Source organism: Oryzias latipes, chromosome 3 (genome assembly GCF_002234675.1).
Source record: "Oryzias latipes chromosome 3, ASM223467v1".
NCBI classification, from domain to species: Eukaryota; Metazoa; Chordata; class Actinopteri; order Beloniformes; family Adrianichthyidae; genus Oryzias; species Oryzias latipes.
Window position 1 is genome coordinate 19,664,689 of NC_019861.2, and position 27,746 is coordinate 19,692,434.

Consider the following 27,746-nt stretch of genomic DNA (forward strand, 5'->3'; position numbering starts at 1 on the left):
TAAAAAGAAAATGACTTTATATGGCTGTGTCAATTTTCCTTTTTACATTTTGATACAAATGTCATATGAAAGTGGAAATTCTTATACTGTGTGGCAGTTTAGCTCAGGCGTTAGAGCAGGTCATCAAACAACCGAAGGGTTGGCGGATTGATTCCCGTTGTCGCCCCCTGAGCGGGACAAGTCTGCAGCTCACTGCTCCCCCCAGGGGATGGGTCCAACGTGGAGAACAATTTCCCCATTGTGGGATAAATAAAAGTAAATTAAAAAATATAAAAATAAAAAAGTATGTGATCTCTACACTGAATTTTGCATGAATTTGAACAAAAAATCTGTTTTGATGCTTGTCTAAACTACAATAGAAATACCTACTCTGCCTAAAATTATACACAAACATTCTTTCATGTATTTATTGAATACAACATGTAATAAGAATCCACAGTGAGTGTGTGTGCGGGGGGGTGAACCTCTAGACTAATAATTAGTCCAGAAGCTAAATAAAGCCAACCTAAAAGTCTAGCAATGTGATGAAATAGTGTCAGAAGTAAGAGCTCTGTGTCCTCCCTTGGTCACCGGCAGGAGCCGTCCCCAGAGTTCTAGCCACACTACATCTCCCAGCAACCCCAGCACACACTGCCTTGATGCTGCACACCTGACTGTCATTAATTCAATCAACCACTGCATGCTTAAGCCCTGGACTAAGTGAAGCTAGTGTATTGTTTGTGCCACTCTGCCCTCCATAACGAACTGTGTATTTAGACCTGATTTGTTTCCTGACCCTGTGTCTGTTTGCAGGCTGTGACTCTTGCCTGGATCCTGACTACCTTGTCTCTCCTCTGATGATCTCATGCCTGTTATTGACCTCTGCCTGCCCGACGCTGATTTAGCTTTGTGGACTTTTAGCTGAGCTAATAAACCTGCTGCATTTAGAACCAGCTGTCTGCCTGTTCTTGTGACAGACAGTTAGGATATGTGGAATTTAGCTGGCATGTTCAATGAAAGCATGACATCAGTTATATTTTGCTGTCCTTAATCTATGATCAAAACTTGCAGACTTGCATGAAGCTGTAAAAAAATTACAAAAGATTCTCTGAAAGCCTTAAAAGACATTGCTTAAAATTGTGTTTTTAACACGTATTGTAACATTTTTCTCATGATGGAGGGCATATATAAAATTAATCTTAAAATTGGATTTCTGAGTATTTCTTTATTCGAATTGCTTTGAATTAGAACCGGACGTAAAAATGCAGTCTGAAAAGGTTTGTGTCATGTAGAACCTACAACGGCAAGCCACAAGCTCACTGCTCTGCTCCATTCTGATGCATCCACTTGTAGACCACTAGGTCCACGTGCGTCTGTGTTTTCCTCATCCGAGCTTACTGTACAGCTGGATTGCTCCTGAGCTTGCAATTTCGGAAGTGGGGCAGGCTTGCTCAGCACCAACCACCATCTCACCCACTGCTCACTCTGCAGAAACTATGTCCTAGAAAACTACAGGTTTTTTATTTGGGCTAACAAATTGTATAATAATATTTAAAAGACTAGTGGAAACGCTTTTACAATATATCAAAAGATGATTGGATTGGGTCTTTGTTCATGTGTTCACTGTAAGACAAACTACCTACAAATGATGTTTAATACTGTTGCTCCTCTACCCAAGCTGAATTGAGGTTATTGATGTCAAGCAGTTATAGGCCTAAAGGTTCACTTTTACCCTGTACTACAGGTTTTTACACATTGTGTTCATAAACATGTGAAAACATATGTTTGTGTGATATTAAGAAGACTACGTCTTTCTATTGTTGTGACCTGTTTTTGTGTTCAATCCATGCAAATGGTAAAGATTTGGTCCACATCCACTACCCCCTTCCAATGAGCTTTCTATTTATGGCCAACTTTATCACTGGGGAGATTACAATTAGTGACAAAAGGAGTGCATCCCCAAATTGAAAAGAATCAACCACAATTAGCACACACAGTAATAGCTAATATGATGGCAATTGTTACAAATGTACCATAAAACCTGCAACCTTAGTCCTAATAACCGTTATTAGGGGCGTTATTTTAAGCAAAACAAATCAACTTGGTAACTCCCACATATTAATAGTAGAGTAAAACAAAGTCAACTTTTCTCTCTTGGCCCTGCTGTGTTCACACCAGGGTCCTTACCTTTTATGTTGCATGGTGCTTTGGATGTTACACAACAAACCACAGGTAAACTCAGCATCATTACACCCACACAAAAGCCACAGCAGGCAGTACACCAAATGAAGAAAAATGAAAAAAAGAATTATGGTAACTTTTTTTGACAGCCTGTAAACTCATCTAATTACTAGCAGCTTATTTTTGCTCCAATTCTTTGTTTCTTCAAGGCCACAGGATGTAAGCTGTGAAACAATCTCCAAGCCAGTTGTCACAGGAAGATGGGACATGGTGAGCGGGGATTTACTGGCTTTGATAGTTATTGGATGGAGTATTTTTTTTTCTCCTTTTCTCACCTTCTGCTTTTCTGCTGCCTTCCTGAGCATCGGTCCGAACTGACAGTAATGAAAACAATAATAATGGTAGGAACGGCATCTCTTCAATCTCACTTTTCATGATTACGTGGCACTCCCATTTCCATTTCTGCTTAAATTATATTTAACTCTATCTTTTGTGGCCCACAAACAGGATTTGTAGTACTTATCTGAAATGAAAGGGCATTTTTAACAGGGTTTAATAACAAGAGAGGACAACACAGTCCATAGCAATAAAGCTGAAACGAATTAATTTCCATGTGGCTGTCAACACAGAGTATTCCATTCTTTCGCACATGTCCATTCCGACTCATAAAAATCTAAGAAAAAAGAGGTGGGAGGCTATTAGTGCACAATCTGCTGCAGTCTAATATCAGCATGATTACAGAAACTCTGAAGAACCTTCATCCAGCTTTTAAGAACCTCTTCAAAGAGCCACCAAAAAGTCTACATAAAAGCAACCAAGATCTTCAAACCTTCCTTTAGAGTGTCAGGCAGAGTGGAAGTGGTGGACCATCAAAATAAGGAGACGAGGGAGGCACGTCCTCCTGCATCTAAAGTGGTCAGCAGTTTGTGCGTGCCTCCTGTTCCATTATGGAATAGCAGCACAGTTTGTTCGCCAAACACAATTAACAAGGTTTCTGCGGCACATCAATACTGCTATTTGCATAAGGTATTGATCTGAAGTCCTTATAATCACAAAATGTTAATTGCACCAATTAATTCTCAATCTGTTTGTGCCCTTGTCTGGCCGCCTTGAGCCCTGAAGGTCAGTGTGAAAATGAACTTCTCTTTGATTCTCCTCCAGGAAAAGATTTTTTCCCAAGACAACACAGTTTGCTACTCTCAAATCAAAGGGCCTTCCATTCTTTATCATTATTATCATTCCACATGAGTAGCAGCTAATGGCTTCGAAATCTTGTGATCTGATTTGTCCTTTTAAACAGGGTTTTTTCTTGTCTTGTTCATTAACCGAGGCCGTCTCTTCTTTTTTTTTTGCAACGCCACAGCTATTTACACCACAAAGACACGGTATCTCCCTCTTTATTGACTAATAAGTCATTTTCTGAGACAATACAATGGCCACTTGATTCATAGCCTGAACATGTTTTCTGTGTTTTCCTGACTGCGGTCCTGCTGCTACACCATGTTATTACAAGCTGAAACCTGACCTCCTGGCTTATTGTCTGTTTGAGATGATCAGAATAATAAGCCTGAGCTGTCTTTTAACTGGTTCTCTGCCGGTGATATGAAGGGAGGTTCTTTCTTATGTGCTGTGCGCCATATCGTATAGCAATCAAGTGTGTATGTGCCAAGAAATACAGAAAAGAAAACTCTTTTTGACCCTATACATCACCCATACACTGACACAGTGTGAGGGATTTCTCTAAGTGATATGAACAGATTATATTTTTACAGATGCTGTTTCTCCACATTGATTGGACTCTGCGTTAATTGCTTTTTTTCTCCCCCTTTATCTTTAAACAGTCAACAACAACGCAATTATAGGCTTTGCTCCGTGTTTCACTCACCAATATCTTTGCGTAGCAGTGCACCAGTATCTCTCTCCCAATCCCCGTCATCCATGCCTGAACACAGCCAAATGAAAAACGAGCCACCTTGTGTGAAAGATGAATTTCAATCCACTACACCTGTGCCACCCCGGCAAATGAAAGAACTGATTGCCTCCAATTGCATATTTAAAATGCTTAATTCCTCCATTAAGAATCCTATTTACATGAATTAGGGACAATTAGCATTTTCAGACCCACTTCAACTTTGTTCGCCCCCATCCATTAACATTTGAAAGTGTCGGCTGGCAGACACAAGAAAGCCCTTCCGTCTGATTTGTGCTGACCCCCTATGACGGCAGCCTAGATGGACTTTTTTATCTATATCCTCTCGCCAAGGAAGAGGGGGAGGGGGTGGAGGGGATAAACTGGGCAACTATAGTAAGTCACCTCATTATGGTTAATCAACAAAAGCCAGGGAATGAAAGACATCAGGGGGAAGAGCGATGGGATGTCTGATCTAGAAAAGCTAAGGTGAAAGTCTTCAACCTCACGCAGCTTTTATCTAATGGATGTTACATTCATTTTATGTGGCAGAACTCACATGTTGCACCCCTAATAGTCAGTGCAGAGTCAAGGGAAAAAAATGAAAAAAAGAATCTGTGGTCTCAATAGCTGTCAGCAGTTAAGAGGAAATAATGAGGAAAAAAAAGTTGACAAAAAAGGTGAGGATGAGTTTCAGGGTGTGAACCTGTCAGGTTTCTAAAGTTATTGGACCTTGTAGCTAAATCCAGTCAACACAATTAAAAGTAGTCCTAAGTGAAGACTCCGCGCAGCCCTGAGTATTTTCCACTGGTCAGCAATCACAGCCTGCGATTCAAAGTGCTTACACATCCTTATGATGAGCTTTTTGATGGAGAAAAGCTGTCATCTTCTAATGAAGATGACAGACGCTGTCGCACTTTCCAGAGAATTTATGAGGCAAAAGGGCCCCCCACATCATGTGAGTCATGTGTAATGCTTTTCATTGCTGTAGTCACTCGCAAGAGAGGACGAGAGTGCTTGTTTTGATGATTATATTCACTCTTCCAAATGTATTAATATCTCTTTGAGTTACATAAATCATTGAGTGTTTGCCCATGGACACACAACACACAGGCACAGGCAATGTGTGCTTGTGTAAAAGAGGGAGAGGTTGGGTTAGTAATGGAAATGGGTGGATTTATGTGTGCCCATCTGTAAAAGTGCACGTTAAATCCTTTAAGTCTACAGTTTTTATCACTCACACTAACTGTAAATATCAAAAACTCCTTTTAAAATTGCTGTACAGCATTTGACTTGAATTATGAAAGAGGGCAAAGATAATTAAGAGAACAAAAGCATGAAAAATGTGTGGACCATTAATCTAAATATCCCTCTAAGATGTACTAAACATAAAAACTACATTTGTACAATTTTTGGTTTTGTTTTAAACAATAATTAGGAAGAAAGAAAAATAACTTTCTTAACAGATGACTCTGTCTCTTTGATGACTTTAGTTTTTTCCAGCATTTGCATCTTGTGACTCAGCAATTGTGGACTTCTTCAAAAAAACGGGAAAATAAACCTTATGTCACAAACCAGCAAAATAGGGAAAAAGTGTTTTTCAATTAATAAACACTGGCTGATAAGATTAGTTGACATCAAGTTCAGAGTGTGGAATATACACTTTAAAAGAAAATCTTCCAGATGCTGCAAAGATCCTTGACAAACACTCCGTTAGAAGTGAATTAAATTAAACTTGCAGATCTATTCAATGTCCTCTTGTGATTTAGTTTAAAATGTTTTGCAGCAACAAGAACACAGAATTCATCAAAAGTATGTTCCAACATTAGGAACTCTTTTTTTAATACACTATACTTTTTTGGATGCTCCAAAAAAAAAAAAAGAATAAAAGTATAAAACAGAAAAAGAAATTTTCTTTAACAGCTTTGTCCAACAGAAGAGAAGTTCAAAACTGCATAAAAACAGGATTAAAGCAAAATATAAAACAATCATAGTGATTTATTATTAGGACTGACATCTAAAATTAGTACTAACAGTCTCACTTTGTCGGATTCACACTCTTCAGTCGTAAATGTTGATGTAGATCATCTCAGGTCCTCCTCACCACTTCAACTTGTCCTTCCTGAAAGGGAAACACGTTTTCACTAATTTTGGAACCCTCATACTCTACAGCCTTTGTCCTGCTCCCTTTCATGATGAAGTGACTGATCCCACACAAGGAGAAAAAGATAACAACAAAGCTCTCGGCTGTGCTTCTGCGTGATTGTTCATCATTTTGAATCATTTCAGTGTTAAACGCTTAAGCAGAAGACTTCAGAATTTTAGTCTCTGTTAGAATCAGGCAGAGATTTTTAGGGAAAAAATAATATTTATAATAATATCTACATTTCCAGATTGATAAAAAGTCAAATATTTATAGTAGTACTCACATATCATTTATTTATCATCAATCCACATGCACGCACTTTCTTCGTGGCACAAACTTGTGCTTTAAAACGTTTTTTTCCCCCTTTCATCTAAAGTGTTTGTCACTGTGATAGACCTCAAGGTTTTCTCTCAGATTGCCCCAGAGTACGGAAAGCGCCCACTCAATTCACTCCAGTTATATTTAAGCCTTGAAATTTTCTCGTCAAAAGTGGAAGCAAGGGGTCACTTTGACCTGCCACGAAAGCCACATAATGCACAGTAATTTAGCAAAAAACGCTGCCGACGTTGTTCAAGAATTTCTGTAAAATATCATCATGGCTATGACAGTTTAAGTATCCTGTCACCCAAATCACAGAAAAATAATTTTTCCTTTTAACCCAAGAGGACAGCTGGGAGCTCTAGAAGTCTCTTTACCATCTTAAGCGCAGACAACCCAAGCTGAGTTGAAAGATAAAACAGCACAATGCAGCCATTAAACCACACTCAAAAGAAAAAACGATTATTGCTTACTTGGTGAATTATTTAAGTAAAAATCCATCTCCTTTAAAATTTTAGAGTTCAAACTGCCCCCTTCCTAAATTCAGACCATCTTTGGACCATGAAAGGTAACAGGTATACTGCTGACCCTCAGCAACTGACTTGCAAACATCTGCTGAGTAGCCTTTAATCATTTTCTTTATCCTCCTGAGAAAAGAGCGGTACAAGTCTTCATGGAGCCCCCATAATAGAAATGTCAAAAATGAAAAAAAAAAAAGGTTTTTCAGTATGTCCAAGAAAAACCACCTCTACTGTCAAATATATCATTCAAAGGACAACAACAACAAAACTGCTACATGACCAGACTACTTTACCTGGTTTTTTGAAGCTGTTTACCTGTTTTGTAGATTTGCTTGTTTTTTCTTATCAGCAAATGTTTAGTCATACTGTTTTATACCCTTCTCACTTTTGCTTGTTATTTAAAGAGAAATAAATGTCCACACACCACAAATCAATACAGCATGATCATACCTTTTGATTGGATTTTAGTTGTTGAATAACCATTTTGATCCCAAGAATTACAGTTTCAGTCTTCAAAATGGTTCACAGCCCAGTGCATAAAATAAATTAGCTTTTTTTGAGTACAACCAATCCTCCATCATAATATACAAAAATGCTAAACATTCTTTTGTTTGCACATCTTATTTGTCATAAACAAGAATATTTTTTTTAATTAAGAATATTCTCTAGGAGCGCATGTATTGAACATTTATATTTTTCTAAATATTGCCTAGACATATTTTATTTTTTACTTTGAACTTAATTTTGGGCAATCTAATTTAATCCCAGCAGTAAAACTACAAATACAAATAAAAGGTGTGTTTGCATGAATTCTGAACCCAACTTTGTTTATATTTTTTGTTTTTGCAGTTTTTGTAATGCCTGTAAGTTAATTTTTTAATGCTTAGTAAGTTAAGGGACTAAATTATATTAAAAGAAAAACAATAGCAATCCAGTAAATATTGCCGTTTTCTCACAGTTCTGATGCTCTTAACCAGCTTTGAAGTTGATTTGAAGTTATTAGCAGTTTATAATAAAAATGAAGAAAGTGAGAAAAGAAGGTGAAAAACAAAGAAATGTGAATTTTTCTTTAACTTCAAGGACAAAACTTCTGTTGAAAATATTAGCTTCCATTAGTTAGAGGAAGTTATTTTATTCTATAGTGTGCAATTAAGAGGATTTTATTTAAAAAAAAAAAAACAACACAAAAAGATAATTTTGTAAGTAAGTTATAAATTTAGATCAAGCAACCGGGTTGGATAAAACTCCACTGATAACTGAATGCACTGACATTCATGCAGAGCTGCATTGTATTAAAAACAAAAACAAAGCACTTATTCTTTGTATAGCGAGGGTGATTCGTATGAAGAATCGCAGTTGTGCTATTGATTATACATAACTCATTTTGTCTGATTATGATTACAATTTAATATTGACTTTCCTTGTGCGATGAAGTCACCCTCCTGGTGTCACTCTTGTTGACTGGTATGATCTATGAGTCATCAATACCATCGATTGTCCCAAAGTTCATCCATCCATATGTGACTGGCACACCAGTGTTTTACATAAAAAAGATGGAGGGGAGGCAATCTGCATGTCAGCAAAATGTCACTATAATTGAGCTTGGCTGATCTTATTGTCCTTTAACGAAGTTCTGACTGTTTTATAAACAGGGCTGGGACAAGACGCATCAGTCACAAGGGAGGCAGTTAACTTTACAAGGACAGGAGCACCTTGTGCTTCAGAGGAAGCAGCTGAGGTGGTCTCCCCTACTTCAGATGTAATCTGAATACTTGTACTTATCTCCCTGTGAAACAAAAGGAGAACCTGCAGCATCATAAAAGCTCACATGAGTGACATAACACAGAGGTTGATGGGAAAATGCCTGCCACTGATTACAGACGGGCTTGCTCTTCCTGTTTGTGTATCTGTGTCAGAACTTTGTGTGGGCGCCTGGCTATTAAGGGCGTGCACACTCGTGCATCTCCGGCAATAGCTCTGTTGGAAGATACGGTGGTGACAGTGGGCTGCCCTCAGAGGTCTCTGAATATCCAGTGTAAATCCAGCCTGGTGGAGCAATGAAATAAAAAAAAAAACTAATAATATGTTATTGAAGTTTTGGTCCCCCTGCTGTCTCTCCATCAGAGCAGCACTGTCACCTTCAACACAGACCAGGGTGGGAAAATGGACAATAATGTGGACTAGCTGAGAGTGAGAAGTCCAATGCGTTTTATGAGTGGTCACAGGACCAGGATGCTGCGCTCTGGACATGATGCCGACCTTCCCACTGCATCCTTATTCTATCGACTTATTTCTCCCAAATGTATAGGTTCAATTCTCAACAAGAGGAGTCCTCTACAGGTTTCACTGATGACTTTCTTCTCCTCAGAGAAGTGAGGCTAATTAGTGAATACAACTCTCCAGATTTGTTTTTGTTATTATCATTTTCTAGACGTCCAGAAATATAAACCAGCTGCTCGTGCAGGACCATTGCCTAATTGTTTCATCATGAGGGTCTCATTCATATTTAATGCAGAGGCATTTTCTCCTGCAAAAACACGGTCATTAGTAGGATCTTCGCATAGAAATAAATAACTACATTTATGGTAAGAGCGCTCACATTACACAAAGAGAATCTGAAATCGTGACTGACTTCAGGCGGGATTGGAAGACCGCTTCAGTTGTTATGGTTTCTTTGTTTAGAACAAAGTTTTGTAAAAATAACCCTAGAACACTTGTTAGAACTCTGCTTTTTAACATAAACATATTAAATATGCTTCCTTTGATCAACCTGGTATTTCTGCTTTTGCTTACAGTAAATTGTTTCCCTGTAGAGAATTATGAAAACACACGAGCAGCAAAAGATTGAACGAATAAAAACAAAGTGGAACAGCTTTTTACCAGACCGAGGCCTCTGGTGGCAGCTCAGTGCAACACGCTTAATTTTAACTTCTCTGAAACTATGGTAACTGATTCATACCATGAAACTGCCCATTATGAACCCCTTTAGAGTTTGGAGCTAGAAAAATACAAAATTCTATGTTATTTGTTCAGATACTGGGAACCCCAAGGTTAAAATGGGAAGAGAGCAAAGATGTGGGACTTCCAGATCCAGACTGATAGGATGGTAATGGCGAACCAACCAGACATTGTAGTGGTGGATAAAGAACAGAGGAAAGCCGTTGTGGTGGATGTGGCAGTGCCAAGCCATGGTAACATCAGGAAGAAGGAACATGAGAAACAGGAGAAATACCAGGGACTCAGAGAAGAACTGGAGAAAGCATGGAAAGTGAAGGTGACAGTGGTGCCTGTGGTAATTGGAGCACTCGGGGGAGTAACCCCCAAGCTGGAGGAGTGGCTACAACAGATACCAGGAAAGAGAGAGAGAGAGAGAAACTCCTGGTTTACTCGGGGTGAACCAGGAGTAGGAAAGAAATGTAGTTTAAAAAGTCTTGTAATTGTTAAATACACACTTGGCAGGCAACAAGCTCCATGCTCCGCTCCATTCCGATGCATCCAATTACAAACAAATAGATCTATGTACGTCTTTCTTTTCCTCATCTGAGCTGGCCTCTGGTTCAAAAACTGTATGGCTGGATAGTTCCGATATTTCTCGTCTTATTTCCTGATCCACTAATGTTAGGTCGGGGTTGTGAGGGGCTGTAAACTAGCGGGAGTGTAAACAAATAGATATTGGTAAAGGAGCGCAGGATTACTTCCTGTCAATAGTCCTGCCCTCAATTCAGAGGCGACTTTCTGATCAACCACTGCCGCTCGGCAACAACTACATCCTGGAAAATGACACTTTTTTTTATTTTGTCTAAAAGCTCCCCAATCATAGTTAAAAGACCTATGGGAATGTTTTTACAACAGATCACAAGATGAATGGGGTGGGTTTTTAAGGATTCTTGACAAAAGATTTCACTGGTTGTTGCTGACAAATTTTCCCTTCTTCCGCTTGTTTTGGTGTGTGAGCACATCTCCTGTGTTTATAGGCATCGTGGGACCAATTCCAATTATGTACTTGACTGTGACCCTGCAATGTGACCCCTTAAGTCGCCCATTCTTACAGAAACCTAATTTAAATGAATCATCTGATGGCAAGCAGCATTTTTGGTGAGCTGAAAAGAATGCACCGGTCCTGTTCCAGTCCTGAATTAAGCGCCAAGTGATGGGGGCAATTTTCCTGATAGAGGACATGATTGAATCTCCCACACTCCATTTCACTATCTCTCTCTGCTCTTGTGGCATTCCAGCAAACCTGTGGTCACCACTCGCTGTTGGGAGTAAAGCACCCTCTCAGTGCACTGCCAAGCTGTGCATCAATGGGGTGAGTCCAAAATTAACAGCTTGAAATAAATGGATTCATTTTGGCAGAAATGTGTCAAATGACCTTTGCGCTGCTCATTACGCATGGCGCACGTCGCTCCCCAGGAAGGCTCAAGTTGTTCGAGCTCTTTCGCCCCATCCCGCCCCACATCTGCTCTGTCAAAGTCGAGCGGTAATTAATAGAAATGATTTCTGCAGGTTCTTTCTTCAGGTGTGTCAGTGTGTCGATGGATATTTGGGCTGCACTGTGAGGTCAGGTGATAAGAACTCCGGTCATATGGTGCTGAATGACTGCCAAAGCTCCATAAAACCAATTCAAGGGCAGATGAGTTTGAGGGCAAATAGTGGTGGAAATGGAAGTGCGGGGCAGGAGAGGGTGGGGGGTGGCATTGTCCCCAGTGGGCTGCTTTTTGACAGCATTGACATTATCTGCAGAAATTGCCATGTTTTTTTGGATCATTCAAGGCTGGGCACATTTTTCATTTTTGACCCCCCTATTTTACTTCTGATTAAAGAGTTGTTTGTGGGAATCGAAGAGTCTCCTTGGTGGTGGCATCCTCCCGCTTTAGAGAATGTGGGGCATTTCACCAGCTCGGTGCACAAGAGAGGGTAGCTTATCCTTATGCAGCGGCTGCCAGTGTGCCTGCCAAAGAGAGATGTGGCTTCAAGAAGGCCATACATGGCGTTGATTAGTTTTACTGAGCGGGGTATGCAGAGACCAATAAATTACACATGAATAAATTAAAAATGTACTCTTGCAGAAAATTGCTTGGAAAACAACACCCTCCCCATTAAAGCACGTACAGTAATGCCTTTTATGTGAAGCAACCTGGGATTAGATATCACTGTATATTAACACGGTATCCAAGCATAGTGAAGAACTTTTCACTTTTAACAAGGACTTATGAAAGAGGTATTTACTCCAGTGTGTTCAGTAATTAATTTGATTTTCAAATTAGCTCACAATATATATTATAATTGCAAATACCCACCCCACCCCAACCAAAAAAGGATTGCTTGAAAAAAAGAGGTAGTGTCAATAAAGATTGATGAGGCTTGCTTCAAAATTGCCATCTGTTTCAAATGTTTTCCCGACACGGACCCGGCCCTCCCCTCGTTTTCAGTGGAAATGAAGGGGTTTCCTCCTGCCTTTTGACCATATGTATATGTTAGTTAGAGGTGGTGTGTGTGTGCGCGCTCGAGGGTGGGGTGTGTTGGAGAGCACACATGGATCTCCACACCCAACACTGAAGGGGATCAGGAACATCAGCATGTGCTACGAGCTCCCACAGATAACGCCTCAGCAACGTTTCCATGACATTGTAGCTGTGTTAGCTCATTACCACAATGTCACAGCAGCAATGTGTGGATGTTGTGCTGGGTGAGGGTTGAAAGTGTGCATATGAGTGTGTGTATTGTGGAGGGGGGGGGGGGGGGGGTCAGCTGCAGGTATCGTGCTTCTCTGTAGATGAGCTAATTAATTAAGCAGATCTCTATTAGGGTTGAGATGCACCTCCACCCCACTCATTCACGTTAAGCAGCTTGGTGAGTCACGGTGGAGGAAGCAGAAAGGGGTGCGCCGAGAAGGGGGAAGCGTCCCAGCCTTTTTGACATTAACCCGCCCGCGCTCACTCCACACATCCCACCATTCTCGCCACAAGTGCCTCTCCGCACCCCACCTTTTGCAGAAGTGACACTCTGTGGGCTCCAAAATGGGGCCGCAGAGTTTTAATCCCCGCAGCCCATCAACCCAGCCACCCTTGCCTCCATCTGTCAGGAGCACTGCTGGAGGAGAAAGGGGGAGGGTTAAAGAGGGGGAGGCCCTCTTCTTTTCGGGTGTGTGTGAGGGTTGAGGGGGGCAGTGCCATCAGCTGTTCCATCCCGGCGAATTTTGTAATATCCTTTGCTTCCATGCTCTGTCCCAAATCCACGCCCCCAACCTAACCACCATTCAGCGTTTCATCTGAGACACTCACTCCTCTGCAGCTTCTTTTCAACACTGTTCTGCCACAGGATGTAATGGTGTGTGTGTGTGTGGGGGGGGGGGGGGGTCTTACAGTAAATAAACAGCAATTGAAGAAGCTGTCAACACATTTAAAAATACTTTTATTTACCATTTTTATGGCTCTAATGATTTTCTAAAACCAGGCATTGTGTGCAGAAAATATGATAAAAATGTAATTCAAAATGTTCATAAATATAAATTGAAATCCAGTTTCATTAAATAAAAAAATGCCAAAACAAAAGGCTAAAAAACTTTAAATAGACCATACATCCTGTGTTCCATTGTTGTCTATATCCTTCTCCAATTGTTTTGAAAAAAGATTTGCGAGACGGCGCCCGAAAGGAAGCATGTCTAAAACCTTTATTTAAACTGAATGAAGCGTCAAAGTATAGGCAGACAACGTAATAATTAGAGACACATTACAGTGAAATCCCAGTGTTAATGGGCAGTTGCTCAAGCACTCCATTCTAATTACAAATCCTCATACTCAAAATTAGGTAGCTTTAGGTACAGCCCACTCCCCTCAAATGAATTCATTGGAGAACAATTCAGGATCCAACCACAGCTCCATCTGCTGTCTGCATCTGAGGAAACCAGAGGCGAAGCAGCGTTTCAACTGGGTTGCAGTGACGTTCTTCTCTTCTTTGGCAACCGGTTTAATGAAAGCTAATTCACATGTCATTGTTGTTCTCTCTTGAACTGTCTGTTTCACAAAAACACACAAAACGCGGCGGCTACTTTCTCACATATGTACTAAAACACAAAGCCTGTGCATGAACACAGAGACCATTGTTGGCACTCATTCACTTGAAGATGCAAATGGGTGGATTTGAAACTCGCCCTGGGTGTGTTATGCTTGGATACTTTAATGTTGTATCTGTGCTGGGGATTATTCTCTCTGCAGAGGAAAAACCTGTGCTTGAATGGCAGTGCCCTCAAAGTAGCTCCTGCTGCTTTCAATGGCCTCCAAACGAGATTAGACCCGTGGCTGTCCTCAGTCCCAATCCTCTGCATTCAGATGGAGCGTAACCAGCCTTTGTGACAGTTTTTCTGTTTTGACACAGAGTGGGTGCAGTCACTGCATATACAACGACTTGGAATTGAGAGGTCAAAGCAGAACAGAAAGAAATCCCTGCTGCTCACTTTGGTTGTTTGAGCACATGTCCTAAAAGGACCTTTGCGTTCTTAGTTGTAACTAATCTGTAATGTGCTTTTGTCTTTAAAAAAAAAACAATGCTAGAAACAATGCTGAAAGTTTTGAATTTTTTAATATATATAACATCTTTGCCGTCACTTTTTAACTTTTATTTTTTAATTTTAAGGCAAAGAGCAACAATTGGAATAGTGAAAAAATGCTGGTAACAAGTCATTGTTTCATTAACGATTGGTCTCTTCTTAATTTTCATTAATGATTCAACAGACAAGAAACTCAACTAAACTAGATCCTTATGGTATGATAAAAGCATCAGTATTTCCTGACAAACTCATCCAGTCTCTGTATTCTCTGTAAAAAGACTAAATCTGCATTTAAAGTGCTTTTATTTCCTAAAAAGTTTGAAGTGAACAATTAGGCGTGGGTTTAGCAGGCCCCACCCCCATTTTCCCACGTTGGCAAACACCTCAGAGTGGACTCTTTAAATTTGGCACAGGGCAAAGCAGCCAACAATGAAGCCTCAGGTGCAAGGGCTTTGTACTATTTTTGACACGAACACTCAAGGTCCCTTTATCAGACACTCAGACAGTACCGAGGCTCTGTTCATTACCCAGAACAGCTGAAACATTCACAGTGGTTATTTTCACATTTCTGCTAAGATGAAAGTCAAAGGAATGACAAATCGTAATGCAAACATTCATCATTGCCGCTTATTTTCCGTCCATTACAGATTTCCCTTATCTTATTTACTAAATTTACTCTGAATGGGACTTGGAGTGCAAATTATCTTTGGGTTTTCACAAGTTAGCTGTGTTTTACTGGAAAGGGGGAGCCTTCCAGGACTTGCCCCATCCAGGTCAGGGGTCAATTTCTGTGCAGAACAAAACGCCTTCTTGACCAGATGATTGCGTGGTTTTGCACTCAGCTGTTTGGATGAGGCTTTACGCAGGTGAAACTGCAGAGATAAGATTCACATTCATCTTGTGCAGTTGAATTAACTGTGATTCATGTAAAGCAGCTGCATGGCTGTGCCAACATTTACATCCTTGTAAAAGGAAAGTCTGGCGCCATCTAGTGGTGACTCAAAATTCAAACAAAAAAATCCATGCTCATAAATAACAATTACTTCATATCTGAAGTTTAAATGTGAAAATTAAATGTGTTGTTGCAATAAAAATCGAATAAAAAGATTCAAAAGTCATAAAATGGAGATGGTTTGACAAACCTTCGGATTTTCCAGCCCGACTGAGTTGTTGATGTTCTGGTCCTGCGCTGGTCTGCCCCCATTATTTTTAGCCTTTATTCAATGAAAAGAAAAACATTTTAAATGTAAACATTACTTAAACTTATACTTCTATAAACAAATAAAGGGGTAAATAAGGCTTGCTTTTTTTCAACCTGTCTTTATTCATCTGAATATAAAATGTTCACATTTTATTGCAAAACTAAAAACAGAATTTCAAAAGCATCCTGCATTTCTTTAACTTTAAGAGCATTTCAAGCTGTCACATGAGATAGAAAACAATTACCATTAGGGGTAATAACTTGCAATCATAATTTTCAAAAGCATGAAAAATGTTGTTTTCATTGAATTTGAAAAAGAAATTACCGTATATATGTGTGATGTTTTTGCAGATTTGACAGTAAAGCATTCAAGCTAATCTCTTGAGTAGAAGATATAAACAAATAAAGAAGACATGTATAGTAGCACCTGTGCAGTGGATGTGGTAGGTATGCACGGGCTGATGTCTCTTTCAGCGCAAGTCTCAGCATGGCTCCCATGGTTGCTGTTTGCTTCATCTGAAAGGGCCAAGGAGGCCAAGGATGGCTCCAGGGTGACCTCAGAGGAGGTGAGGGGAGAGACCTCAGCTGTCTGCTTTCCTGCTGTAGACCATCATAAACACCTACATTAAGCATCTGGGCCTTGTGCTTTGTTTTTTTCTCCTCTCCTTACCATCTCATTCTCTTCTGCTACTTTGTATTCTTACATTACAGTAAATTAATGTTTATGCAACAGTATGCCAATGTCAGGGCAGAAGTGCAATTACTAGGAATAGCAAAGCAAATAAAAGATAACCTGATTTTCAAGGTTAATGATGAGACTCAGTGATAAAAGCCTCATCTTGCACCTCCAGCAGTGATTTTGTGTGAAATGTGAAGTGAGTCTTGGATCAATACAATGTTGAAAAGCCCCCATCTTCTCAGATACAAGTTTTGTATCTTTCTGACAGGCTTTGTTGTCTTTCTTTCACATATCTTTACATTCAGTTGAACCTTTTTTTTTTTTAAATCGCACATTAAGCTTGAAAACTTGACTCCTAAAAAAACATGTGCATTTATTATATGACACTTAAGTGTTCATACAAACCTTTTAATTTGTATGTGTATTTTGTTTTTACAAAAAGGTATTGAGATCTGTTAAAAGTTATGTAAGGACTCAGTCCAGATTGAAAACAAATTGTTGATTATCATTTCATAATGATCCATAATGCTGTAAAGTCACTCTCAAGCAATGACCTGGATCGACTTGAGCTGACATTTCCTCATCCTCTTCATCTTCCAAGCAGCCCCCCATCATCTCCACAATATTGTTTGGACCGGAAGGAACTGTAGTATCACCCTGTGAGGCACAATATAAGAAACAGCTGGTGAATCCTCCTTAAGTTTGTCAATACAGATGGGGGAAACAGTGCCTTACTCGAAACCACGAGCTGCCCAGCAGATCAGAAGGTGACATGCGGTAGACAGGCTCCACCTCCAGGAGCTTAGTCAGTATGTACTTTGCTGTTGAGACAAGCCAAGACAGACAGATGACCCCACTAAAACTGCATTAACACAACAGTGGTAGAAGGAGCCTAAAGAATCACCTGCATCACTTATGGTGGCCCAAATGGATTGGGAAAATATAAGATCTCTGCTCTCAATCTTCTTGAGAAGGTTTTCTCTCGTTGTGGAAACAAATGGAGGTTCTCCGCACAACCTGCAGCAACACATACTTCAGACATGTTTGATCTTAATACACAGATTTGTGATGATTGAAATATTTACTTACACCATGAACATGATGACGCCTATGCTCCATGCATCACACCATTGGCTATAATCATTGCCCCTCAACACTTCAGGTGCTGAAAATGACAACTTATTATAGGCCCAAAGATGAAATACTTGAATAATTACTTGAATTTTGATTCTTTGACCTTGAGCTCAATCTTAAGTTAAAAAATACTATATTATGGGTATTAAGTCGTGTCAGCAAAGTTTCATAGACCTATTATTAAAGATAGATGTCATGATCCTTTTAATTTACTGCAGGTTGCTTTTTTCTCCACACATTAACCGTCTAAAAATAAAGCAGTTAGACTGAGATTGTTTTGTCACAGACTATTTGTGTGTTTTTAAGGTAAAATAGATCCTAAATATGTTGTCTTAGAAGGAAGTGCAAGTGACAATCTAATGCAAGGACTGACATAAGGGGTCAATTTGGTCACTGAGATAACAGTTAGTGTAATGTGGAAGATGCTGGTGACGTACCCATGTAGATGAGCGTCCCACAGGTCCCGCTCATCATCCTCTCGATCCCTGTACCTTTTTTCTTTATCGATAATCCAAAGTCTGCCACCTGCATTAAAAAGTAAATCAGAGTGACAGATTTCTTTACAATCTGCTGAATCTTCAAGCTAACATACATAGAAAGAAACTTTTAGGATACCATGGATTATTTATTTGCAATAGGGTGTCTAACAGCAGCAATGGGGAAAATTCTGAACAAAAAATGAAATAAAAGTCATAAAGACACTTTTTATAGCAATAGCACAGTAAAAAAGAGAACTCTGAGAGACAGTAGAATTTTAATGTTTTTTCTTCTTTCAGTTTAGACATTAACATACCAACGAATGCAACAGTCTGTGATTTTTATAGTAATGTGTAAAGAAAAGTTATTTTTTTCTAACAAAATTCCAACAAGAAAAGGACAGGGATATAGAATTCAAATGAAAAACAACCTAAACCCTTGGAAATCAGTGAGCTTGTAAGAACTGCACATGTCAGAACACTGAAACACAGAGCAGTGAGGAGAGTGTTCTCCATTTACCTTGACGTCCATCTCGCTGTTCTCCTCATTTATAGGATTTTTCAGAAGAATGTTCTCAAGTTTCAAATCTCGGTGCACAATGTCTGTAAAGAGAGAAAACTGGAATTGAGGAGAAATGTTTACACACAATGTTTTTTATCTCAAAAGTTCCATATTTAAGATGTGATACTAATCTAGAGGGGTTATTATTATTAATAACAACAACTTTGTATTAAAAAAGAAAGCTATTAAGTAAAAATTAACTTCCTCTGTCCCACATGCAAACATCTTCCTGTGCTCTGTAACATAAAAGAAAAAAAGAACAAGCCAAGTTCTTTCAAAACAATTTCTGAGGCAATGAAATGTATAATGCAGAAGTCTTGTATTTAGAAAGCTGACTTGCTCTAACTGATGCTCAAGAAAAATAACACATAAGTAAAGTCAGCAGTCAAGGTTATTCAGAAATCAAGTTAGATGGATGGTTCTACCCTGAAAGACTTTGCGTCCTGTGTTCTGTCCCACACTTCTTTTACAGTTGTTTTTAAATGTGTCTTTCGCACCTTAAAATGTGTTTTAAGGTGCGAGAGGTGACCAAGTGGCTTTTCCTGTTAGTGTTTACAATACACAAATACCCTGCATGTATGCCAAACAGTAAAAAAGTAAAAATCATTTAAATTTTACCTGAACGAAATTCAGGTTAAGCAGAAATACAGCAAAGAATTGTGGGATCAGAAATATTCCATCAAAATGAACTCATTTAAGAATCTTTGTTGGAAAAAAGATAATGGTTTTCGGGGATTAGACAGTGACAGTTAAACCTTCTTGCTGTGTAAAGTTGTAAAACAACATTACTTCTCATATGAAGGTATGTAACAGCATCAGCCAAACAGTTTATGATTTTTCTAGTCTCATTCTCCGTGAAGAACTTTTTCTGCTGCAGCAGCTGCTTCAGGTCACCTCCTTCACACAGCTCGGTGACCAAATACATCATCTAAAAAAACAACAGAAAAATGCCGTTAGTCGGTGTGCTCATTAGTCTACAGTATATCCCAAGGATCTTAATAGGAGGAGATCTTGGTTTTGTTACATGATAAACAAACACCACTGTGACTAAACTAATTACTGGTATTTTCTAACGGAACAGCAGTTTGTACCTTCGCTGTACTGTAGATCGCCTCAAGTCGTATGATGTGCGGATGATTCACTTGACTGAGTATGTCTATTTCGTTATCCAACATCTCCACCTTTGGACTGCCTGGCTGTTGTGACAGAAAATTAAATAAAGCAGCAGTTTTTCTTTAATTCTTTCATTTTTTTAACCCGTCTTTTCATCACACAAACATATAGGCCTCCAAGTGGGATCAGGAATGTGCTCACCGGGGGTCTGCGAACCATCTTAATAGCCCATTTTGACTGTGTCTTAATCTGGGTGGTTTCATAAACCTCTCCGAAGGTACCCCGACCCAATTGTCTTCCAATTTCATAAAAGTCCTAATGGGGAGAAAGAAAAAGAAAAAAGAAAAAACATTGATCAACATGAGATATGTTCATGATTCAACAGTTATTTTTAAAAAATATTATACTCTAGCATCAAATTTTTAAAAATTCATTGAAAAATCCACATTTAAAAGAGCGTACAAGATCACATTTTAGGTTCTCTGGAGAAGCCAAAGACTGTTTTTGGTGTCCAGAACAAAAGATCACACATTTTGTCACGTAATAAATGATTAAATTGCTCCTGCAGTTTCTTTTTCAGTCTGGTGTCTAATTAACATGACTGTTTAATATGAGCATGTAATCTTGAACACAATAGGACAGACATGCAGAACCTGAACTGGGGTGAGGGCTTCAAAAATCACTAGCGGGACTTCAGCTGTGCAGACATGAAACTTTGCATACCCTGATGTCTTCATTATCTTTAAGACGCGTGATCGGCACGTGCCCGTCCAGCTCAGTGGGGCCGCTCCGTCCAAATCCCTGAAGCATGACGAGCGTCCTTATGACTGGAATTTCCCCGTGTCACCTGCACATACATGTACAGCAAACATCCATCTTTCTAATAACAGTGGAATGTACAGTATAGATCACCCTACTTTTCTGTCATATTTATTTTCTTTTACAGCAATTGTTTTAATAAAACAAACTCAATTGTGTTTTAAAGACGTTATTTAAAATGAAATTAAATAGAAAAAGGTTTTCTAAACTCCCATAAAGGAAGAGGTAGAAGTAAAATGTGCTATAATTAACATCTATAGAAGAAGAAGATGCTCTTATCAACTTATGATACTTCACAAGTATCGTATCAGGTCATTTCAGAATAAAGTGAAGAATATTCTAAACAACTACAATTTACAAGGCCCATAAAAAGATGTTTATGATAACATGAATGTACACATGTTGATTATATTTAGTTTTTAGATCAGACATATTTGAGACTAAGTGACTTTTAAGTAATCGAATAAAGCTTTAGCCATGTAGGATTTTGCTACCAAAGGGACGGACGGCCGACTAGAACACGCTCAGCTGTTTTATTTCTCCCATTCTAACTTTTTTTTCTGTCACACAATCATAACCAAACGGTGACTGAGCCCTCATTCATTTTAAGCATAATTTAGTCAGCTTGAAAAACAGTCTCTGTAGCCAAATTAAATGTAAAGCAATTATCAAATGATGACTGGGAGCGATGAAGTGAATCCACCACACGCACAGCAATTAATTATTAACAAGGAAGCAGTGTCTTTAACCTCTTTACTCTGATACATTATTTTGGCCCTGACAGGTCTCTCATAACAGGCCTGTCTTCTCCATTATCTTCTGTCCGCTTTTCAATCAAAACGATTGTGACAGCCTCTGGAAATTCCAATCATCTCAATCAGAGCTCATTTGCGGAAGACAGAAGCATGTGATGGGTGTATCACAGAGGAGGCTGGAGGAGTCACTTGTCTGCTTCAGATGTCTGCGTTCAGACAAAGAGGCTCGGTCTTTACCCTCCGATCTCTGACGCACGGGAAATGTGATACTCAGATCAGGTTAGGGTGAAAAGTTTAACCTTAGAAAAAAAGGAGTCCATACAAGTATTTTCTGATCTCTTTATTGTGACTCTGCAGTTTAAAGTTAAAAAAAAAAAGCATTAGGAATTGTTGTTGGTCCCTCTCTCAAATCTAAAATATTTTAAATAACCATGAACTAAGATCCGACTTAAAACTGTTCAATAAAATACAACAGAATTGTGTTATAGAGAAAATAGAGTCAATATTTATTACATTTAAAACACTGTTTTTCTCCATGGCCAAGTTGCTTGGAACATATTAGGCTTTTTTCCACCAGAGCCCCTTTCTAAACTTTCCATTACGTTTTCATGTTATTTTCAGACACCTGTGAATAACTAAAAATACTTTGAATAAAAATCCCAGCAGGACAGAGTCTAGGGGGCTTTTGTTCTTTTATCTTGACCTAATTAAATCAAAAAGTGAGCAGCTAAATTCTGTGTGTAGGCTTTTTTTTTCTTGTTTCAACTTCAGTTCTGCGTAGAGAATTGACCAAAGAACAAACAAAGAACTAGGTCGAATAAAGAAAAATATTAATATATTGCACAAATAACAGTAAATTAGGATCATTTTTGTTCTTCTGGAAATACACGAAGAAGAACACAATGGCAGTACAAAGGAATAGGTCCACCTTTTTTAACACACTCTCCAGTTTCAGCAGAAAGTAATTAGAGCGGAGAGTTCATCACGGGTCAACTCCACAGTTGCTACACTTCTCCATCATTTCTGTCAGGAGGAATGTTAGCTTTTTACTACATACTTAATAAACATACAGAGAACATAAAGCCTGGGAGCGTCAGGGTTTTGTTTTTTAAATAAAGGAAGTGGCAAAGTAAATGTAAGTTTTAAAAGCAAGACAGATGACCGATCCTTTGTGTCCGTTTTGAGCCTAAAACCTGTTTGTAATTCATTAGCTTGCACAGAACGAGTGTTTATTCTGTCTGCCAGCCTCAGTGTGTCGATAAAACGGCAATATGCGCGCTCAACTCCCCCTGAAGCTGAGTTCAGGTCAAACATCAGATTTGTGCCCAGAGGGTGTTGCTCTTCACTCAGCTCCACCCATAACTACCCTAAAATATTTAGTCTGAGAGAAAAAGACTGGGCATCCATGCAGGTTTGGCCCCATTATGGATCACGTTTTAGGGATATATCTAAAACTACAAAACCTGAAAATTATAACATGAGCTTACCACACAAATACAAGATCAGCTGCTGTGTTTTACAGTCTAATGATCGCTCTTTTACAATACAAGCAACATTCAATAAGTCTCTCAGGAGTTTAGCCTTTGCCCAAGGATGCAATCATGTGAATATTTCAGAAGTCGGGAATCAAACCACTCATTTTCTGTCAAGCCTCCACCTTCTGAGCATTTGTCAGTCCAAAAAAGGTTTAAAATAACATCCAACAAACAGGTTATAGAATTCAAAATGAACTTTAAAACATTACAGACAGCCTGCCATGATGTGCCCGCTCATTTTAATTTGCCTCTGTTTTGAGCTGCATGGTTGTGTGGTGGTCAGCACTACCACCGTGCAGCTGACTGGAAGTTCTGCCTCACATTCTCACTACATGCTTTTTTGGTAATCTGGGTTCTTCTCTGTTGGATGTATTTACATTTTGGAGCAGAGGAGGATTTTTTATTTTCGTCAAAGCAACTTACTAGTTTTGTATCGTTGGGGCCAACGTGGTGTCAAATGTCTTGCCCAAAACAACTATAAAACCGGAGAGTTGAACCCCTTGATAAACCCAAGGATCCTGTTTTTGGGATGTATTTTGGCCACAGCCCCTAAATTTAACTCCTGCTTCCATTCAGCTGCGTTATGACAGTTAGTCTTTTTGCAAAAGCAAAGACTTTGTTGTTTAAGTTTAATTTTTCCTTATGAGTTGAAATGGGCCATATAATTTTCCCACTTGTAGATGTGGTAAAGTTAAGGAGGGAAATAATAGGCGGTGGCTTCAAAGCTTTGGAGTGAGAATTAAAGTTAAGGTCCTGTTAGGTGTCACGAAGCTGTGTGATATTTGTTTGACCCATCAGGAACGGTGAGCTCTTCTCATTTTTAGAGCCTTTGGTACGATTTGGCCTGGATTTGAACTCACAACCCAACAGTTTAAGGGCAGACACTCTACCACAAGGACACTGAGCTGGTGGAGAATAGTCAATCACAAAAAGGTCAATTTTCAAACCCTTCTTGGTCAGTGTTAGTGTTACTTGTAGAAATATTTCCATCATTTTATTTATTTGCATTCAACTATGAATAGGGTCTTAACCTTGTCTTTCAGTCAGCTTTATCCAAATACAAGTTCCTCTGGATATATGAGCAGCCAAATGCCACATTTCCAGCTGTAAAACAGCTGGAAACAAATTAACTGCAAAATCACTGTGGTCACATTTCTTTCTTACATGCATTTGATGTAGAAATGAGCGATGTGGCTAAAACATGCCAAAGAACCAATATGATGTTTCCTAATATGACACTGTCTTCTACTCTTGTTGTTTTGTTTTGTTTTTTTGTGTTTTTTTTTGCCATCTGCTGATCTGTTTTGCTCTCCAGGGCAAACCTGATCGTGTTTTGAATAAAAGATACCACACAGTAGGACCAGTGCAACATCTAAAACTTGAAACAACTAAACAGGGGTAAACTATAAAGTGAACATATTTCAGACTTGGCCACAACATCAAAATAATTTTCATTTCAATTATTGCTAGGGGCCCTTGGACGTTTTCTTTCTTTAATTGCATAAGCTTTAGACTAAATTATGCTCAGAAATCCATAACATTGCCTCCAGCTCTAACAGGCAGCTGCTGAAATATATCCTGAAAATCAAACAAAAGCAAAATCTGACTGCAATTAAAATGCACACTGTTATCTGTATTACTTGAGCTCCCAATAATATATTTAACTCATGTGAAACTTCATCATTTATTGACAGCTTGGCTTTGATGACAAATGATAAACTTCAAAGTACTAATGAAGCATGGAATTACATTACCTGATGAGGCAAGAAATTGCATGTTTAGAATGCAAATATGCCATTTACCTCAAGACGCTACGAAGTGAATCCTAATTGTATGCAGCGTGATTATGAGAAGCTTGTGGTATAAAAAGCGAGAGCAAAACAATCCGTAAAAATAACACACCTAGATGAAGTCATTAACAACAGACTCACTAAAGATCTGGATATTTTCCCTGACAGCTGATGGGCTTCATGACTGACAGAAAGGGAATGAAACTTAAAAAGTCATTTTCAGAAATAAAAGCGCGATGGCATAAAATGTTTATGCGTGTTATACAGATGCAGAATGGCATCAAGCTGTAAATCATTTCCCAGCACTGCCTCCCAGGTGAAATAGAAAGATGTTAGTTGTAATGATAATTCTAAGATTTTATTTTTTTTGCCATTACCTTCCTTCTGTGTTGGAATTCTAATCTTCTGCATGCTACTTTATTTTTCCACAAGAAAAAAAAATGTCAAACACCACAACAAGTTCAAGCATAAAAAGAACGCAGATGCCAAGGGGTTAAGTGTTATCCCAAGTGCTGCAAACAAGCAATGCATGTTGTTTCCCTTTAAACAAACCATTTAAATGCATCACCATTTTTTCCCTAGTTTTTTTTTTTTTTTTTCCCAGTGGTCATGTTTGATAAGTGTCTATTGGTAAGGAAAAAATGTTTTGCCATGAGGAAGCAAAAGATCAAATTCTGCCATTTGCTTAGGGCACTCCACATGTTGCTAGGAGATAAGGGCCAAAAAATTTAAATTTTCTCATTGGTTTAATCCTGGTTAAGGCTAATCTCTGCCCTTGCTGGGCTCAGCCTTGAGAAGCGAGGAGAAGAGACATCTAAAAAAGAAAAAAAAAATGTAGGCCAGTGCAGAAACAAGAGCAAATCAAATGTTCTCAGCGGTACAGAAAAGGAAACATAAGTCACACACTGAAAAAGGCCCACACCAATGTCAGCTTAGGATACAGATGAATCCAACATTTTTACTGTCAATAAAAGCCTAAATGTCCTATGTGTTTCAATTTAAAGAAACACGCATTGTGTCCTTAAATCAAGGGTCTGCAACCTTTGGGCCAGTTTCTTATTGACCAAAACCCCACAGTACCCCCTCAGTGTTAAAAAAAAAAAAAGAAATATATATATATATATACACACACACACACACATGTAATATTGGTGTAGAAGACACATTTTTAAAACCTTTTAAACATGACACAAAAGTCAACATGCATAAAAAAAGTAATCCACTCTGAAGGTAATTTAAATCATTTACCATCATTTTACAGGTATTTGTTCAAAATATAAACATAATTTACTAAGAAAATGAACAAAAACCAAACCTACAAACCGTTTTTTTATTCAAATAATAGGCAGCTTTTTTTTTCAAACCAAAGAGCCACAATGGAAGAATAAAAGAGCCACAGGTTGCAGGCCCCTGCCTTAAAATAGACTTTTTTCTTTTTTCTTTTTAAGATTAAAGAAAAAACATGCAGCTATTGTATATTATATTATTGTTGTCGTCTTCTGAAAAAACGAGCCTTTACATTTTGCTAAATAAGCTAACTCTAAAAATAACCTCAGCTAGTAAAAATGTGTCCGTGTAAGAGTTTAACTACTGCCAATTCCAAAGATATGTCAATGCTAATATCTCTGAGTGTACTTACGGTATTTGGGAAGTTTTACAACATTAAAAAGGTGTTACAAGTTTATACTAAAATTCAGCGTTTCTAGTGGTTGTCATGGCAACGAACCGTCTATTTCATAAACATTTGCTTTGCATAAAGACTGTGGTTAAAAGGAACAATAAATAGAACAAGCACAATATTGTTGGTGTACCGTGAAACTCCTAAAGAACTTAACAAAAGTGACTTACCTCTCAAAAAACACGATTTTCATTCACTTCTTTAGGTCATGTAAAAAATTGTTTAAAGCTGAGCGGACGGACAGCGAAGAGGGACACACTTCCTCGTAATGAATACGACAGCTCAATTGAAAACGAGGGTTGACCCGAGGTCCTTGGAGTCATTGACCACGCCAAGGCTTTCGTTAGATTTCCAGCTTCCTGCATCCAACAACACAACACGGCATGGGCATTACTTTTGGCTTTTCCCAGGTGCCTGTCTCCATCTGGTGGACAAAATCTATGGGGGTCGCCTTAGATGGAGTTATGGGAGAGTAAGCCAAGTAATTCTACAAAACAAAACCTATAGTTATAGTAGTTTCATTATTATGCAGTCATCGGTTCCCTATGCTGTACTGTACTTTTTAAAACCGATTTAAACAAAAAACTACACATCGTCTTAACTCAACAGCTTCACTTGAAAGATCCGTAGACTTAGTGGGATTAAAGTTTTGCTTCTCATGTCAAGAATTAAATCAAAATACATCCATTGTTTATGTATTTATTTATTTATTTTAATTTAATTTCAAAGCCATTGTCTGTATCTTTTTTAAACTATTAGTAGTGCTCATATTAGATGTATACTGCAAAACAGATTTTGTTAATTTTTAATCTCAAGAATCTAAAGAATCAGTCCTTTCATTTTAGTTACAAATTAACCATCAATTTTAAAAATATTTTGTAGTTGATCAGTGACACTGATTACTTAACTATGTGTAATGCTAAACAGCCTTAGACAACCTTTGAATTTGAACTGTACGACAATTAGCATTTTAACACCTCGAACCCCAAAATTCAATTTAAATAGATAAACACTGTTGACAAAAAATGCTTATAAATGTAAGATGTGTGCAAAATTTTGTGAACTTGCCCCAACTGGCTGCATGTGTTAGTGGTTACTAATAAGAAAAAGCCAATTGTAGTCTAAAACATTTCATCTTGGTATAGTTTGTGCCCTTGGGAAGAATGTTTCAATGCTGGAACAAGGCAGGACATTGTGTTCAGTAGAAAGCCTTTTATCCAATAATGCCTAATTGACTCATTGAAGAAGAAGTCTTTCTTTTATTTTAAAACTTTTTCCCTAAATCGCTGAAGATCTTGGCCTTGGTTCAGGCAACATCGTGGCATATGCTGCAAATGGAGTCCGTAGGGCAGTCAGACATGGAACAAAAGAGATTTAAAAAGCTGAAAATCTTCAAGTACC

At 38.6% G+C, this 27,746-nt stretch overlaps 1 protein-coding gene across 4 annotated transcripts; it reads right to left on the reverse strand.

Annotated features, from left to right (window-relative positions):
• Positions 1–6,047: 6,047 nt before the first annotated feature.
• stk33 (serine/threonine kinase 33) lies at positions 6,048–26,766 on the reverse strand. Of its 4 annotated transcripts, none has more exons than XM_023953451.1 (14): positions 26,516–26,766; positions 20,492–20,615; positions 19,970–20,083; positions 19,747–19,851; positions 19,445–19,583; positions 18,614–18,696; positions 18,055–18,142; positions 17,573–17,648; positions 17,388–17,500; positions 17,219–17,304; positions 17,038–17,140; positions 16,232–16,404; positions 15,746–15,817; positions 6,048–6,191 (listed from the first exon to the last, which is right to left on the reverse strand). In XM_023953451.1, the coding sequence occupies exons 2-14, from the start codon at positions 20,576–20,578 to the stop codon at positions 6,159–6,161; spliced, it is 1,272 nt and encodes a 423-aa protein (XP_023809219.1). In that variant the 5' UTR covers positions 20,579–20,615; positions 26,516–26,766; the 3' UTR covers positions 6,048–6,158. The 4 variants fall into 4 exon arrangements, with proteins under 4 accessions (XP_023809219.1, XP_023809218.1, XP_011487646.1 ...); XM_023953450.1 differs by lacking the exon at positions 6,048–6,191 and adding an exon at positions 13,706–14,417; XM_011489344.3 differs by lacking the exon at positions 6,048–6,191 and adding an exon at positions 14,617–15,475.
• Positions 26,767–27,746: the final 980 nt, after the last annotated feature.

Bases quoted from the DNA above. Each gene is read 5' to 3' on its own strand.
- stk33 (XM_011489344.3), bottom strand. From the start codon at position 20,578: ATGCTTCAGGGATTTGGACGGAGCGGCCCCACTGAGCTGGACGGGCAC. The intron at 18,697-19,444 runs GTAATGTTGTTT...CTCTCTTTACAG, and splicing joins TACATACCTTCATATGAGAA to ACATTGTGCACCGAGATTTG. The intron at 17,141-17,218 runs GTAAGGCACTGT...TGTGCCTCACAG, and splicing joins TGGGCAGCTCGTGGTTTCGA to GGTGATACTACAGTTCCTTC.